The sequence below is a fragment of the Watersipora subatra genome, chromosome 2, assembly GCF_963576615.1.
Source record: "Watersipora subatra chromosome 2, tzWatSuba1.1, whole genome shotgun sequence".
Taxonomy (NCBI): Eukaryota; Metazoa; Bryozoa; class Gymnolaemata; order Cheilostomatida; family Watersiporidae; genus Watersipora; species Watersipora subatra.
Genome location: NC_088709.1, coordinates 9,586,691 through 9,605,176, shown reverse-complemented (window position 1 = coordinate 9,605,176; position 18,486 = coordinate 9,586,691). Strand labels below are relative to the sequence as shown.

The window sequence follows — 18,486 nt, the reverse complement described above, 5'->3', positions numbered from 1 at the left end:
TCTTACTCACAGATTTGTCCTTCCGGTGCAAGTGAATAATCAGTATTGCTTATACTCAGGTATCAATTAGGCGGACTCGCACATGTTGGCTACATTTGCATTACTGAAGCTGATGATATATGCTCAGCTTTAATCACAATTTTATAGCGCAAGGTAACATTATTAAATTTGGTCAGTGATTGTTGACATGACTGAGTTTAACATATTAAAGCATTGCTCTATCATTCCTTGATTTAGCTTTGGAGCAACTAAAATATTACCCTAATGTCAGTACTATCACACTATTTAACAATATATACACAATTAAATAACTAAATAATTGATCAAACTATAAATATCATTAAGCTCATTGTGTTAATCTGATATTTCCTCACACCTATAGAACGTTTGATTTCATTTGATACCACATATGATAATACGGAACACTAAGTATTCAATCTACTAGGCATTAGATAACACATTTCTACTTATAAAAAATTCCAGGTGTCTAAACTTTTTCATTTTCAGCACTGCTTTTACGAGTTCAGTCGTCCGATTTGTTGAGATATATGAAAGTTGCAGCATGCACAATTGCAAGGGTATAGAAGACTGTTTTTATTAATGTATATTTGAATTTCATTTTCGCAATAGTTTACCACTTAAATTATAAATTCATCAAATTATGTATTTTTGCAGTTTGTAACAGATGTGAATATAACATAACAGTATCAAGTTTGCTGAAATCTTTTGTTGACAGCATTAAAAATGGATATTACTTTGACAGCTAATTTTTCTTGTTTGTGTTTAAAGTTTCAGATCGTTAGTCACTTGGTGAAAAACTAAGGGGTGGAACGCAATGTCAACGGTGGGTTCACTAGAAATCGAAGCTAAAAAACGAAAACAGCGGTTACTCGCTCTCCGTGCCAAAAAAGAAGGAAAAACAGTAGAAGAGCTCACAGAAAATGAAAAGAATGACCCTTCACTACCAAAGTAAGTCATCAACAGATCAGGTCACAAATTATATGAACACTTTCTTAATCTCCTGCATCATCAACTGCTTTTGAAATAGTTACACGTACCTGTATGTTGTCTGTCCAGCTAGGCTGGTTACATCATTAGTTTTTTTTAACCATTTTAGGCCAATATTTAGAAGCTACAAACCAACTGATGAAAATTTAAAAGAAAACGCAATTGAAAATCCACAACCAATTGAAGGTAATGTTTTTAATCCACAACCAATTGAAGGTAATGTTTATAAATTTCATTCATAGTTGCCTGTGGAAATTATTTATGTTGGCTAGAAGATAGTTGTAGAAAATAAGTGATGATTGCATTGCATCAGTAATTTGTTTAAACCAACCCAATTTCAGTTATGTGTGGTTTTGATTGTTAGTTTTACTGAGTGAATGAACTGGTAGACTTGAAACCCTATATAGAGATTAACTGACGTTGTAAATGGCACACTTATGCGTATTTAATTTTTGATGCTTTCGCAAATGTGTCCATTACCTATGAATTCAGTGTGAATCTGTGTCTGTGAATAAGAGGTAGATTATGTTTTTATTCAGTCGACTATTAAAAAGTCCAGTTTTTTTATGTGTCAGTGAGTGAAAAGGTCAAGGACCAACTGGCCTCAGGAAAGCCTGAGCCAATACTGGATGAAGTTGACCTAGCCTCCCTTGCGCCACGGAAACCAGACTGGGACCTGCGACGAGACGTGTCAAAGAAATTGGAGAAACTGGAGAGGCGAACTCAGCGGGCCATCGCTGAGTTGATCCGTAAGTCGCTTAACCTTGTTCTATGTTTTTTGTTTTACTGATTTTCTTCTAACACAATATGAAGATCAATTAGGTGTAATCCTATTTCAATTCGTTATTTTACAACCATGCTGCATAAAAAGATAGAATATTTATCATAAGACATGCAATGTTGATTACAGTCAAGCCTCTATATATGAAGGTAATTCATCTAGAGATTTGTGTCAAAGCTGTCTTATGTTGGAACAAATATCACCACATGAGACTATGCTGTATTTCACTGCATTCATTTCGCAGTCCAAAAAAGCTCATTGATAAGTATTTTCAGTTAATATATCTAACTTTACATAAAACAAATTCACGATATAAAATAATGCGAAAAACTAAATTTAAAAAACTAAACAGTAATAAGCTATAAAAAATGTTTTCCGTATTTTTATTTTACCTTGGACACGAAAACATGTGTTGGCTCAGTAGTGCCTAGGTTCTGAGAGAAGAGGCAACGATAGAGAGGCAACGATAGAGAGGCATGGCCTCATGTTCTAACCTAAAACTAGTTGCAACATATTAAATTGTTGATTTTCTATGTTGTACTTTTAACTTCTACTTTCCTCTTTATTTTTCCTTTAAAAATATTTCAAGAAGCTTTGAAAGTTGAAAATTATTTTAGGTGTACAGTCAAATATTTTCATAGTTTATACATCGCATGTTGAGCTGATTATAAGTAGGAGTTAGTCTGCACATAAACATAGTGTACTAGATATGTTATAATAGCCTTATTCTCTGTCATCAGTGTTCAAACTTACCATATACAGCATATGTTATAGGTGTCCCAGTAACTGGTAGTTTCACTTCCATCAACCTGAGTCTAAATTAAGTTTGACTGTCATGGCATTCTATGTAAAGTGCTATTAAAATGCTTATTCTAGCTTGCGATGTACGGTGTAAAACACCTCAGTGCGTGTCGTAGGAGAAAGGCTGCAGGGAGATGAGAGTAAAGATGGAGACCTGCTAGCTCGAGCGGTCAATGCTGCTGGTAAACAGAAATCTGATGAAGACTGATGAAATGGAGACAGTGCTACTCTATGCGAGTGTTACTCTATGCAAGTGTTTATGTACAGATGTTGCCAACCCTTCAGGGGATCATAAACAGGGATGGCATCTAGTGTTGTACAGAAATGTAAATAACATGTTTACTTTTACATTTACATTGTATATAGACACAACTTAACATAAAATTTTGTACATATTTTTATGATGGTGCCGTGACTAGTTCAACTGGTCTGTCAGTTAACAGTCCCATGCTTTGCTTGATCAAGTCTTTGTCTAGACTCGTACCTTGTTCCAGCACTACTGTTCCTTCCTCCTGCAACAAAATGACAAGGCTAATAATCGTTCTATTTTTTAAACAGTTTCAGAATAACTTGAGAATTGTGGCTGCTTCCACACAAATACAACTAAAGATGGATTATTTATTTAATGCCTGGCTTCATTTTTACTAAGTTATCATGGCACTATAACATACATGTAGATATGTGCATTCAACACATGAACCAAAGACTTGAAAATTCTTTCTTTTGATATGTGATGAATCGTAAGTCAATTTTTTGTTGATCATTTTAGGATGAAAATTCGACATAACTTTGAGAATTAAAATCGCTGGGGACCCACTATGTGACTACATTAATTCCTGGAAATAAATTTAACAAGAGGTCAAATGTAGATAAGTGACTGAGCACTGCCAAGCTTTGTGTCTGCTCAATGATTTATAGCGAATTGATAGAATATTTAAAAGTTAGTTAAAGCTAGCACTATTGGTCAAAGAACAGCCATGATCTCATACATCGGATGATATATTTGGAGCGCTGCCCCTAAGGGCTAATTGCAGACTATTTCCATCATGCCTGGGGCCAATGTTGTATGTTCTTTCTTTATGATCTTCTTTGTCGCGAATGGCAAAAAATAATTAATCCCATCTCAATGAACTACCACATATGATGAAAGATTGAGACATACTGAGCCCATGTAGTTGAACTGCCTTCTCATTGCCAGATCATATCTCGCGCACAGAGCTTTTCTAGAAGGTCCAACATTTTTAAATATTCCTTTCCTTGCCTGTTCCTTGGCGTTTTTCCTCAAGTGCAGCTGTGCTAGATCATCCTTCAACTTCTCTCCTACAACATGTTGATTGATAAGATAAAGTTCTAATGAATAGACAGTTTAATGAGTGTCTTCACTACATATTTACAGGAAATAGACTGATTCCTCATCAATTAAGCATTCAACATATAAGGTCAAAGCAATATATAAAGCTACATAAAGCTGAATAAGCATAATAGTACAGCAGAGTCGTGTTCAAGATTCATGTATCATTCATAAGAAGTACGCGTATCTCAACTTTCAATGTAAAGTGTAAAACGTCACAACAGGCGGAAACGAAATTTACAAATATTACCACTTTGCATCTGCTTCCCGCCTGTGTGTCCTAGCATAGCTAAATTACTATTCAGTTCAGCCTGGTTTGGCATCATACAACTGCTACTAGTAAATATTTATTGTTCATATTCTATAAAATATTTACTATTAGTGTTTCAAATGTCAGCTGTCAAGAAAAGTTACAAATTTTTAGTTGGTGGAATTAATAAGAAAATAAATTAAGAATACTGTATTTAAGCAGTTACGTTACAGTAGAATTGGCCAAGCTCAGATTGTGTGTCAAACTGGCTCATAAGTCCCGCTGCAGGGGATGTAAAATATAACACCAACTAAACGCTGATTGTATGAACAAATGATTGTTTGATAAGTTAGCACATTGACCCATCAACAAGACATTTAAAATCTTCTCATCATGGTAAACAATTCATACAGACAAAGAGCTTGAACAGGCAAAGTGTTAAAATTTAATCAGCTGGTTTCATCGCAGCTAGTTTTAATAATTCACCATAACTTGGATACATACAGACATCTTCTTGAGAGATTTAGGTGGAGTGTTAAAGTTAAGACTCGGTAACCAGGTATGTAAACTCACCCACGACTTGCTCAACTTTGGCAACGTAGTCACTTCCTGCAAACCTTTTGGAGAGACCGGTAACTCTGAAGAGGTTGGCGGCGGAGAACCTGTCCAGTGCATCAGTTGTCACAGTTGTTTCTGGTTTGCTTGTAGACATTAAAGACTTCCAATCAATGTCGAGTATTCCTACGACATCTGAAATGTTCATAATAATTGTTATTTTACAGAGCAAAGGCTACGAACTACAGGTTGGTGGAGTGTGATCTGTCAAGTCTAACATGGTATAATGAAGTTGTAGCTTTTGTTGTACTTCATTTTTTCGTTGTGGAGATATTTTCATTTATACTCGAAAATGACATAATGTACTCAGGGAAGCACATTTTATTTCCAATTTTTATATCATTAGTTTAATAATTAATCGTTTAGTTCAACGAAACTGAACTATCAGACAGAGTATGAACTATCAAATCAGACAGAGATTTGATGCCATACATGGTGGGCTATTGTTCATCATTTCATCAACTACACAAGCAGTCACTTAGGGCAAGTAGTACCTCGATAACTATATATTACTCTGCTAAAAATCAAATTTAAAAATTATAATAAAAAATATTTACTAATGTCAAGAAAAAATCATATCTTCAAATTATTATAGTAAAACCATAATCTTTCAGACTTTGTATTTTAATTTGGATTAAACAATAGAAAATTTATTTTTTGTCACAAACGCATAACAGAACTAAAACCATGATTTTATTGCGAATAGAAAGAATAGAATGAAAACATACCAGGGGTTCAGTTGATATGTTATGAAAACATACCAGGGGTAGTTCAGTTGATATGTTATGATAACATACCAGGGGTAGTTCAGTTGATATGTTATGATAACATACCAGGGGTAGTTCAGTTGATATGTTATGATAACATACCAGGGGTAGTTCAGTTGATATGTTATGAAAACATACCAGGGGTAGTTCAGTTGATATGTTATGAAAACATACCAGGGGTTCAGTTGATATGTTATGAAAGGTAGTTCTATCAACCGAACTAATGATGTCAGCACCAACATACACAATATGTCTTAAGTGCTACTTGATCGTTGATGAAGTTTTAAATTTCCATATTATTTTTTTCCATTAGAGATAGTATAGTCACCATTAACAGAGTCAGTATGAATATCAATGGAAATGAATAAAATAACCAGAAATGTACCAGTTACTGGAGTTGCTTCCTCTTCAGGGATTTCGGGCTCATCAGCAACGTTTTCCGGAGGTTCAGAGTTGTCAACTATTGTCTCTTTGGGTACAGATGATTCCTTATTCTCCTTGTCTTGCTGGCTCCTTACCGAATCTATTTTCAGTGATTCATAACTCAAATATATATGTATCTACATGTAGATGTCTTATAGTTGGAAGTTACTTGCCTAGAGTAGCTTTTTGGCCCAGTACCTCAGAGACAGACATTTAATTATAGGTCATAACAAACACAGTTGCACATGTAGATGTTTGAGTTCAAATTGGATGCAGGGGAACTTTGTATCAACCATCTTTTGGCTCAAAGATTTTTTCTAAGAACATGTACATTGCCCACACAACACCAAACATTGACTATTTTCTTGCCAAATAATTCTAAAATTACTCAGCACTCGTAAATGAAATTTGATCATGACAGGTATAGGAGATTATCGCTGTAATCAGCTTATGTATAAATTGCATATACCTAATGCATACTATATCGAGGTACAAACCTCCAAAAAACCAAACTAATTCTACATTTCATAGCAGAAGATATGGAAAAATCTAATGTTAAGACTGCTTTGATAAAGGAGGCGTCTTTGACTAACGTATAACATATATGTAGCATGTAATTATTACACTTTGTCAGGCAAAGACAACTTCAATATACCACTGAACTCAATGTTTAATAATCAATTGATCTAGTGTGATGGCTTGAGTACTTTTGACTAAATGTCGAGATGAATATCAGTTCTTCAAGCACTCCCAATGACCTGGGGGTTTGCAAACCATTAATGGTTACCCCTACTTTTTGACCCTTAAAAATTGTAGTATCAGACTTCCTCAGCCATCAGAATCATTCGACCAACCAGCTTTTACTGCTTGTCATTATAGAGTCACTTGTAAAACAGTTACTTGTCACATATGCACCAGCTGTCATCTGTCACTTGTCAATCAGCTGTCATCTGTCACTTGTCAATCTGCTGTCACCGGTAGACCAGCTATAACGTGTCACTTTGTCAAAAATACTGCATGTCACTCAATGATAGTCTGTATGTTTGTCTTATTTACATCCAATATTATCTACTGAACCAAATGTACAGAAATGATGAAGGCTCATTGCGCAGTAGCATAGCTAATCGAGTTGGTAGCCTGGTAACTCAACGTAGCATGGACACTGTCTGTGAGTCCAGCAGGTAAATTTTTAGAGACACTCTTCACTTATTTGCATCGCTTACATCTCTAGGGTAAACAGGAAGAGAGTACCCGCATCAAACAGCCGGTATGCAAAAAGCCTCTGACTAAGTGCAGACAGGAGATTGAGTGGTCTAATTAAGTATGACTTGTAATCTGGTCTATTCATGTGAACGGAGTGGGCTGAGATACAGTCGCTGGGTATACAGTTGTTAAATTAGTGGTATTTTAGATGTTTTTAAATAGAAAAGCTACACGGAATGTCAGGTGTTTACAGAAATTACGGATTGCTAATATGCTTTTAGGTAATAGCAAGCAATAATAAGCAAACATAGTGAACTGTATGAAAGAAACAATTAGGCTTGATGGATCAGTCTAGTTTTAGTGTCACTTGCCACTGTACAATTGGTGGCCAGGTGTCATGTGACACTTGTGGGCCAGGTGTCATGTGTCACTTGTCACTGCACACTTGTGGGCCAGGTACCATGTGTCACTTGTCACTGCACACTTGTGGGCCAGGTGCCATGTGTCACTTGCCAATTAGCACTTGTCTGTCACCCTTCACAAAACTTTCACAGACACTGACAGCCTGTCATCATTTACAAAACTTTCACAGACACCACTGACAGTTGAGCAGCTGCCATCCACTACTAGTCGATCAGCGGTCATCATCCATTTTAGTCAAAGTTTGACATACATAAAACACAGGGTAATAGTATTTATATACTACAAACTGGGCTTAATAAAATGTTGAAGAGAGTAGTTACCAGAGCCGTCAGTATCTTTGTGAGGACGTGGCGACCTCTCATTCCCGTCTCTTCTCTACAATACACAGATAAACATAACTGCTGAAACAAAACCACAAAATACAACAAATCCTTGATAAAAATTCAGATGAATATGACTGAAGAAACAGTAAAACATCAACTAAGCCACCAACCTCTCTGGAGCGTCTGTCAGACTCATCCCGCCTCCTTTTTCTGTCAGGGGACAAATGTCTGGGACTTTCGACACTCCGATCACGTTTGTACCGTCGATCACTTTCGTAGTCTGCGTACCCTCTCTCATCATATGGAGCATCATGGTGACTGCCCTCGTACCCATAACCTGCAATTTCACCTGTTAGTTGATTGTTAATGTAATGATGGAATACATATAAAAAACATTGAGGAGAAATGAACAAAGAGATATACAGAAGTAAAAAATACACAAAATTATTAATCAAAGCAAAGTAATTTTGCATCTTGCGCGATGAAATGTTGCTATCCATGCCACATCTAATAAGTGTAAAAAGTATTATGCTATCAGGTATCTTCCATAATTAAAAAAGCAGCATATTGCTAGCAGTCACTATAGTTCTGTGCTTATATTTCTGACCCCAACGAAAACCAACTTAATACACTGAACTGAAGCTACAGACAGTCACAAAGTATGAACTAAAACCATGACGCAAGAGCGACTGGTAAAACAAACCAATCAGGTTTCACTTTGGCGCGAGGAATGGCATAACGTTGTGATCAATATCTAGGACAAACAACCTATACACAAACCACATACTGTACATCAAATTGTGGATTACTCAGCTAATACATATTATGTGTTAATGCACTCTGACAACAAGTAAGGATGATAACGTCTAACCTCCTCTTCCTCGTCCCCGACCTCTACCTCGTCCACGCCCCCTATAACTCCCTCTGAAGCCATCGGGACTGCTGTACATGTCTTCCATGTGTGGGGGAGGACCACCATAATGATCAACGAGTGCAGGGGGAGGCCCGCTGTACCTATCATACGGTATTCCTTCAGGTCTTCTCTCATGGTAGGCACCTCTGCCACGCCCTGGTGAATCATGGCACCAAGCATTAGTAATTACACAAGATGCTCCGATAACCAGATTACAAAAAATAGAAGCAGGAGAACTCCTACAAGCCAGAGATAGAGTCTCATGAGAAAACTACAGTGAAACTTGACTTACAAGAACCTAAACATGGATTCGCCGATAACACATAAACATTTGTTTATGTCTAAAACAAATGTTAAAACATTTAACCCAACATCTGAAGTAGTTAAAATAATATGATTTCTGAGGTTTCTTGAAACACTGCAGTTTGTAAACCGGTACATATGTATGCAGCCCTCCTTGAAATAGTTCAGTTCCTTGGTGTCTAAATAATATTAAACAGAGCTTGATACCTTCCTTTTATATGTTTAAAATCCAAGACTATTCCAAGACAACTAGTTCAAGTGGTACTACCAGTAAAAAAAAGAAACATGTAATGATTTCCTTATAAACAATGCAAAAAATCCTAGAAATGATGAGATGAACCCTTTAAACATCTACAAAGCTATTTAGTAATGATCACAAGGGGGAACAAAAAGTGATGCACCAAAGAAAAACCTAAAATGTTATCATCAAAGACAAAATGGAAAAGCATCAAATATAAAATTGGGTTATGTAAATTTTTAAAAAAAAGTCTAAGATTGACTAACTCCACATATCTATCCTCACCTCTACCTATGGCCCGTCTGCCTCCTATATCGCTAAGGCTATGTCACCGCTTGTTTGTATTTGGAATAAAGGTTAAGTGACAATAACATTCCCCTTTAAAAAATTAATATATATATTAGTCGAGCTTCGTATATTGTATTGGTTTTTATATAGTATAGTGCTAACAATCCGTAACATGATGTAATATACATGTAACTAACTGAAGAAATAATTTTTATGTTTTAGAGCAGTGATTCTTAACCTTTTTCAGTGTATTTCCCACTTTGAAAAACCACACTTCAAGATTTCCCCCTCTCTAACAGCCAAAAATTGTGGTATTTTTGCCACTCTCAAATTGCAGGAGGAGGCTTTTCAGATAGCATTTTGCCATACAGTCAAAATGAATCAATTATTAATTGAACTGTGATAGAAATCATATTTTATGGATAGTTTGTCATGATATACTTGTTATTTATGGAGAAATAAAGTTCAAGGTAAACACAACAATAGAATAATTTAATTATCCAAAAAGCTGCTTGATACATCACGAGGCTTGGTTTCTGTATTAATACAGTTGTACCCACAATAAAAGCATGTACCTGCACCATGCATCTGGTGAAAATACAGTACAACAGCTATATCCTTGAAACGCTTGTAGTCAATATTCTCAATCTGAAGCTTAAGAATTTCCCACCTCAAATCCTCAAATTTCCCACCAGTGGGAAATTTCCCACTGGTGGGAAATTTCCCACTGGTTAAGAACCCCTGTTTTAGAGCTTTCAAATAAATGAAATAAAATACAGTATATTTGTATAAAAAGAATATTTGCTCTGACGAATGACAGTTTTGACCAAAGTAGAAAATTTTGGAACAAATTTTAACTTCAGATGTAGCAGCATATTTTGATACTGTCCTAATGTGTTGGTAGTTCATCTACTCACAGGAGCTACAGAGCCTAAAAATCTTGTTTAATGACTCTAAGTCTCCTTACCTCTGTTGTATACCTGGTCAGGACCATCATAGTAAGGTGGAGCTGGTCGATTCCTGTCATAGTACTCATTAGGACCAGACATTGAAGGCGGGTGGTCTCGTTGGTCTCCAAACTCTGGTCCAGGATAGCCTGGCCCTCGACTGAAATACAACAGCATACGAATAAAACCTTACATTATCCGTGATTGTGCACAAATTATTTTCCATTCTTCGTAAAGGTTCGAGTAAATGAATAGCGGCTATAGCCAAATTAAAGTACAAATATATTACCTACCTGTGAAAGTTAGGACTAGGCATGCGTCTGTCCCCTGGCGACCTTGAGCTTGTAGGTAAAGATAGAGGAGATCGTCTCATAGTGTGAGGGCTGGTTCTCCTACTCCTCTCACCCTTTTCATACCTCTCTGGGCTCCGTCGGCCTCCTGGAGGTCCATACTTGTCTTCTCTATCTTTACCTGACAGCCGGTCTCTCTGGACCTAAAATAATTAGAGAGCTGATTGTAAACACAATTGAAATTGAAGTTACCACAAAGTCAGCAACCCTACAGTGAATTGAGCAGAGCTGGAAAAACTGCCACACAGCCTCACTGCTTGTGAAACATTAATCCTGTGCACTGGATAAAGTGATGCGGGAGACACCTTAGCCGTTGGCAGCATTAGCGATGTTCATTATTAAGTCCTATATAATATAATTTTATAAAATGATAGAAAATAGAAAATGAGGAATTACTAAACAAACTACACATTTGATTTTAAATAACTAATATTAATATTTAATTTAATGATGTTTAATATCAGAGATGTCAAACTCAATTGTACAAGAGGCCAAATTTCCAAACGCAATCTAGGTCGCAGGCTGAACAGGATAAAAATTTATTGAATGCACTAAAACTAAATGTTTTTGAAACATAAATATGAATAAGCTGAAGCATTGCATTATGGGATCTGTAGTTTTGTGCAGTATTATGTCGTCAGCGCTCCACATTGATGGGCCACGAATAACAATAATGTAAAATGATCTTGCGGCCAGATATGATTACAAAGTGGGCCGGATGTGGCCCGTGGGCCGGATGTGGCCCGTGGGCCGGATGTGGCCCGTGGGCCGGATGTGGCCCGTGGGCCGTGAGTTTGACAAATGTGTTTAAAGCACATGAATTACATAATTTATTTATTATATATTTCAATACATCAGAGTCTTGGCTTTCGGATGAGCCTATATTCAATACACAAAGAATAATAGAACTATGAAAAACGGGGTGTCAAAAGTACGTCCTGCAAAGAGAAAACACTCAGGTACTCAAAATGTGGCGTCATAATTCTCATTTAGCCTTAGGTCGTCGATCCCTTTCGCTGCCATTGAGGCTGCGTTTTTCTGTGACATTCGGTGCTGTTAAACCCGGAGAGCGCTAATAATAAACTAATATTCTAGATAATCAACAATGCCCGGGATCGTGCTAACGCCCGACCAATACAAACACATGTTCTGAGTTAATTAATTATGCTTCAATAAATGGACTGTCGTTGATAAAGGTAATCAAATCACATCGATTAAATTATGACCTGCGGGTTGCGTGGCCCTAGGACTAAATGTCAATCGCACTTTCGCGAGATCACGCAATGCTTGAAATTAATTAGTCTCAGTCGTCACCCTTAACATCGCATTAAAAATAAACAGCTAGTGCATAATATCATCGGGAAAATATAGTATGGTTCTTGGAGTCTGAGGTACTTATCATAGAAATAATATGTACATGGAGAACTAATGACACTGATTCCTTTGTCATCTTCATTCGTTCTCTGGAGTTGTCCTACCTTCGCCTGCCATTAGCGTCATTATCGTCACTTTCGTAGTTGATAAATAAGCGGTAAGAGCACACAACAACGAATATGAGAATTGTGACGTCACAATTTTCGAGACTATGCCAGTAAACTTTTTCGCGGTAGAGCTCTGGGGAAATCCTATAAACACCAACCAATGTCTGTCTCACCATGACAAACAATAGCTCATTCGAAAGCCAAGACTCTGGTGTATTGAAATATACAATAAAAAAATTATGTAATTTATGTGCTTTAATATTATTAAAACAATAAACCATGTGAAGACGAACCGTGTACATAAATGCTAATCTAATACTGGTGTCAGCACTTAAATTGATGCTATGTGTAGCCAAGCTCTGTAAAGCTCTGTGTGAGAAGATCGGTGAAAGAAAGTAGTGCGTGTTGTGATCTGAGCGTTTTTGCAATAAATACTTACAATAGCAACATAACGGAACAATTATATCCTGAATGGCTAGGACATTGCTGATTGGTTATTTAGCTATGACATATATAAACACTAAACAGGCGAGAAATCAATTGTAACCTTGCTTTCTCAGCAAACAACTACAACATCTGTACCAGTATTGCTTTACTTACAGTGTAATATATAAGAAGTCTCCCCTGACTAAGCATCACTGACAGCTTATCTATATAACAAAAAGGTTGATAGGCATATTGGGTAGAGAGGAGTAAACTCACCTTATCTTTGTCTTCATACTTGTACCTGTCATCTCTCCTGTCATACCTTTCATCATCTCTCCGGCTCCTACTGACCAGCGAAAGGACTATTATAACGTTTTTAGCAGCTGACAGCTGTCATTGCGCTGTCTTACAATGGTACTTGAGCAACAAAGAACAGTTCAATAAAAAATGATGGGCATGCTAAAAGCTGTTCCATAAAACTAGCAAAGTCAGCTACTGTCAATCACTGTTCTTACTGCTTATCGTTGTTTTTACAAAAGTACAAAAGTCATCGGCCTTCCTGGTTTTAAAGCGACTGTCGATTATTCACATGACAGTCTGAAACGGGTTGTAAGCATCTAGCATGCTTGAAGAAAACATAATCACCACTCATTTCTAATATCAGCCTACGCTTATACACTGTGAGATATACTCAAACTGTTGTTAATATGTTTGAGCCTAAAGAATAACAAACAAACGAACCGGGCATGCAACCACACACCTGGAGTTGTCTGTTCTGTCATTGTCTCTCCTTGAGTATTCCCTCTTCTCGTCTTTGTAGTCTCTTTTGCTGCCCTTCCTATCATCATACTCTAGCCTGTAATCATCCTTCCTATAAGACATAATACGCAGCGAATAATACGCAGCGAATAATACGCAGCGGACAATACGCAGCGGATAATACGCAGCGGATAATCCGCAACGGATAATACGCAGCGGATAATACGCAGCGGATAATACGCAGCGGATAATACGCAGCGGATAATACGCAGCGGATAATACGCAGCGAATAATACGCCGCGAATAACACGCCGCGAATAACACGCCGCGGATAATACGCCGCGGATAATACGCCGCGGATAATACGCAGCGGATGATACGCAGCGGATAATACGCAGCGGATAATACGCAGCGGATAATACGCAGCGGATAATACGCAGCGGATAATACGCAGCGGATAATACGCCGCGAATAATACGCCGCGAATAACACGCCGCGGATAACACGCCGCGAATAACACGCCGCGGATAATACGCCGCGGATAACACGCCGCGGATAACACGCAGCGGATAAAACGCAGCGGATAACACGCAGCGGATAATACGCAGCGGATAATACGCAGCGGATAATACGCAGCGGATAATACGCAGCGAATAATACGCAGCGGATAATACGCAGCGGATAATACGCAGCGGATAATACGCAGCGAATAATACGCAGCGGATAATACGCAGCGGATAATACGCAGCGGATAATACGCAACAAATAATACGCTGCTGTTCTCAGCGTCACTATGAAAAACTGCTGCTAACAAATATGAACATTCTATTAACAAGTTGAATGGTCGGAAGAAAAATCTGACACATATTTTGCTAGCTTTTGCCAATCTCAGCTTATGTAAAATAAAATGTGTGTAACAAATTACAGGTTATAACGAAGCTTACAGAGTGAACATAAAAAGACAAAAAGGTGCTCAAGGCAGGGCACGCGATTACACCATATTCACTTAATTACACATAAAATACCCTGAGTATCCTCATTTCATCACATACCATAAAGTGCGACAGGCTCGGTGAAATAGTCAAGATTTGAATCTAATGATCAGCAACCGAGTTCATGAAAATAATAATACCACAGCAAACAGCTACAAAAATGGTGAAACCTTTCTCTCATAAGCAAAATCTATCTTAGTTTTCCTCCAACGCTTACAGAATAAAATTAACATTAAACGTGTTTATGGTAGGCAATTGGGCAATACTATAAACCATTATTAACAATTATGTCAATACGGTTACGATCATACGTAGGCATGGCGTTTACATTGAAAAACTTGAAGATGTGATGCTTATAACAAAATCTACTGAAAAAACTGCAATAGAAGTCGACATGCAATTTATTTCAATGTGTTTTTTGAGCTGCTTTGCGAAACTCTCAAAAGAAACATATAATAAATTAATGACAAACATTTCTGTTTACATTTAAAATTTAATTATCAATAAACTAAGGAGTGGTAAAAAACTAAGAAGGAGTGGTAATTCAGGAAACTGATAAATAAGAATGATTAAACACCATTCACTTTAGTGATTAAATCAACCAATCATCGAATAAATATATATTTATCTTATTAGTGAGAACTGTAGACTGAAAAAGGTTGGCGTGGCTTCGGTAGTAGTTCAAATCACGCTGTTAAATGTTGTGTTATGGAGAGACTCTCCTGAACTATTATGCTTAGCCATTTAAAAAAAAAAACCTGTCCATACCTGGCATCTTTATACTCTTTTGTTCTATCATCTCTTCCATCATCCCGATACTTAACATCGTCTCGATATCTTGCTTCTTCTCGATATTTGGAATCATCTCGATATTTGGAGTCGTCTCGATATTTGGGATCGTCTCTGTACTTGGGATCGTCTCTGTACTTGAGATCGTCTCTGTACTTGGGATCGTCTCTGTACTTGGGATCGTCTCTGTATTTGGGATCGTCTCTGTATTTGGGATCGTCTCTGTATTTGGAATCGTCTCTGTACTTGGGATCGTCTCTGTATTTGGGATCGTCTCTGTATTTAGGATCGTCTCTGTACTTGGGATCGTCTTTGTATTTGGGATCATCTCTATATTTGGGATCGTTTCTGTACTTGGGATCGTCTCTGTATTTGGGATCGTCTCTGTATTTGGAATCGTCTCTGTATTTGGAATCATCTCTGTATTTGGGATCGTCCCTGTATCTTGATTCATCTCTATACTTGGTGTCTTCTCGGTATTTTGCATCATCTCTATATTTGTTGTCCTCTTTATACTTTTCATATTTCCCATCATCCCTGTGTTTCGAATCTTCCCGATACTTGGCATCATCAGCACCGTCAGACTTATATCTGTGTTCATCGCGTTTTTTTTCAGCGTATTTTGATTCTAACTTTTCATCGGACGCATACTTTGAGTCGTCATTGCTGCTATGCCGATACCTTGAGTCTCTTTTTGGAATATTGTCATCGCTCTCACTTCTGTACTTAGATGGCTCCGTATTTGGCTCCCTGTAGCTGTAAAATGACAATGAGTAAACACAGTGCAATACAAAGCATGAAAGGAATCGCTATTCATAGAATAAGCATAGTAAATAATAGCAGGAGTCGTTGAGATACACGACATGAGGAAACAGGTACCCCTGCAATGGGTTGCTGTTATTAGCCAGTGATTATTTCTGCAAAGGTTTTACCATGATTTAGATAACAATTATAATAATATGTGAGTACAGTCAAACCTCAAGTTATGATCACCTGAGCATACAGATTTTTACAAAATATGAAGTATAATTTTGGCAAATACTTCAGTTTGCGGCCATAGTAATTTCCATAGCGGTTTTGTGAATCATTTCATATGTAAGCAGTTTCCATCTTAATTTGGCGATACACTATTTGAAAAGTATGGAACAATATCTTCATACCTTCCATGTTTAGTTTGAAAAAGCATGAACACCCAGGCGACTAATGCAAGTAGGACTTGTGATTAAAAACAGAAGAAGGCGACTCTTCACTTAAAACGAGGGAAAAATAATAAAACTCAAGAGCAAACAGACTCTAGATAAATTATTTAAAGAATAATATACATACAAAGTCATCCAGTAGGTATGGTGAGAAGGAACACACAGAGGAGAGAGAGAGAGAGAGAGAGAGAGAGAGAGAGAGAAGAGAGAGAGAAGAGAGAGGAGAGAGAGGAGAGAGAGAGAGGAGAGAGAGGAGAGAGAGAGAGGCAGTTGCAAATAGAGAGCTTAGACATGATAAATGAAAATAAAATTTTGGAAACATCAGATAAAAAGTGTAAAATAAAAGTGTGTTAATATATTGTTACCGTAGTCTAATATAAACTAGTGCCACATCTTTAGCACCCTTCTACCTAGATACTCAACTGTCCATCTCCTGTATTATCAATATCTTTCGCACCCTTCTACTTACATACTCACTGTCCATCTCCTGTATTACCAAAACTACACTTTTATTTATCTATTTTTAACGTAAAAAGAAGTGGCAATAAATAACTTTTTTTATTGATCAATTTAATATATTCCATATAATTTAGTTTTTACATAGTTTCACATAATACATTTGATTTAATGTTATGCATAATTACCTGATGGTTTTCGAGCTGTAAAACAACTTAAATGAAATACAGTGGATTTAATGAGACTATATACTCCAACATAACAACAGATTTGATAAAGATTTTAAGATAGGTTTTTATAAAGAAGATCTCTGGATGAATTAATTCTGCATGCCTTATGCATTAACTTTGTAGCATTTTATTAATAGAAAACTAAATGTGAATTTAAATATTAAACAGTCCATGAATAAAAGTTATAAATTTTAAGAAATTAAAAATTGAACCTACACATTACAATTCACTTTAAACATCTATAACATATGACTAAACCTACACATTACAACTCACTTTAAACATCTATAACATATGACTAAACCTACACATTACAATTTACTTTAAACATCTATAACATATGACTAAACCTACACATTACAATTCACTTTAAACATCTATAACATATGACTAAACCTACACATTACAATTCACTTTAAACATCTATAACATACGACTAAACCTACACATTACAATTCACTTTAAACATCTATAACATATGACTAAACCTACACATTACAATTCACTTTAAACATCTATAACATATGACTAAACCTACACATTACAATTCACTTTAAACATCTATAACATATGACTAAACCTACACATTACAATACACTTTAAACATGTATAACATATGACTAAACCTACACATTACAATTCACTTTAAACATCTATAACATACGACTAAACCTACACATTACAATTCACTTTAAACATCTATAACATACGACTAAACCTACACATTACAATTCACTTTAAACATCTATAACATATGACTAACCCTACACATTACAATTCACTTTAAACATCTATAACATACGACTAAACCTACACATTACAATTTACTTTAAACATCTATAACATATGACTAAACCTACACATTACAATTCACTTTAAACATCTATAACATATGACTAAACCTACACATTACAATTCACTTTAAACATCTATAACATACGACTAAACCTACACATTACAATTCACTTTAAACATCTATAACATACGACTAAACCTACACATTACAATTCACTTTAAACATCTATAACATATGACTAAAACAACCTAAAAGAACATGTTAAAAAACTAAATTATTTAAAGATTGCACACAAAAATTACAGAATAAATACAATTCCACAAACTGGCATGAAATCGGTACAAATGTGTCACAAAAAGATTTAATAATCGTCC

General features: G+C 36.4%; 2 protein-coding genes across 5 annotated transcripts in view; one reads left to right on the top strand and one right to left on the bottom strand.

Annotated features, from left to right (window-relative positions):
* The first annotated feature begins 789 nt into the window (after positions 1-789).
* On the top strand, positions 790-2,844 carry LOC137388898 (coiled-coil domain-containing protein 12-like). Its single transcript, XM_068075384.1, has 4 exons — positions 790-969; positions 1,118-1,194; positions 1,584-1,757; positions 2,707-2,844. The coding sequence occupies exons 1-4, from the start codon at positions 836-838 to the stop codon at positions 2,796-2,798; spliced, it is 477 nt and encodes a 158-aa protein (XP_067931485.1). The 5' UTR covers positions 790-835; the 3' UTR covers positions 2,799-2,844.
* A 117-nt stretch (positions 2,845-2,961) lies between these two features.
* LOC137388897 (zinc finger CCCH domain-containing protein 13-like) overlaps positions 2,962-18,486 on the bottom strand; it is a 34,347-nt gene continuing 18,822 nt past the window's right edge. For 2 of the 4 annotated variants that reach the window (XM_068075380.1, XM_068075382.1), the window contains exons 16-27: positions 15,411-16,187; positions 13,652-13,762; positions 13,168-13,237; positions 10,928-11,127; positions 10,655-10,794; positions 8,817-9,014; positions 8,116-8,282; positions 7,943-7,997; positions 5,959-6,096; positions 4,765-4,941; positions 3,753-3,910; positions 2,962-3,102 (exon numbers count right to left, since the gene is read on the bottom strand). In XM_068075380.1, coding sequence (XP_067931481.1) covers positions 2,989-3,102; positions 3,753-3,910; positions 4,765-4,941; positions 5,959-6,096; positions 7,943-7,997; positions 8,116-8,282; positions 8,817-9,014; positions 10,655-10,794; positions 10,928-11,127; positions 13,168-13,237; positions 13,652-13,762; positions 15,411-16,187 — 2,305 coding nt within the window. In that variant the 3' untranslated portion in view covers positions 2,962-2,988. The remainder of the gene's footprint in view (positions 3,103-3,752; positions 3,911-4,764; positions 4,942-5,958; positions 6,097-7,942; positions 7,998-8,115; positions 8,283-8,816; positions 9,015-10,654; positions 10,795-10,927; positions 11,128-13,167; positions 13,238-13,651; positions 13,763-15,410; positions 16,188-18,486) is intronic. The other 2 variants (XM_068075381.1, XM_068075383.1) reach the window with 2 other exon arrangements.

Coding starts and splice junctions, on each gene's coding strand:
- LOC137388898 (XM_068075384.1), top strand. CDS start 836: ATGTCAACGGTGGGTTCACTAGAAATCGAAGCTAAAAAACGAAAACAG. Junction 970..1,117: donor AATGACCCTTCACTACCAAA/GTAAGTCATCAA, acceptor TAACCATTTTAG/GCCAATATTTAGAAGCTACA. Junction 1,758..2,706: donor GGCCATCGCTGAGTTGATCC/GTAAGTCGCTTA, acceptor TGCGTGTCGTAG/GAGAAAGGCTGCAGGGAGAT.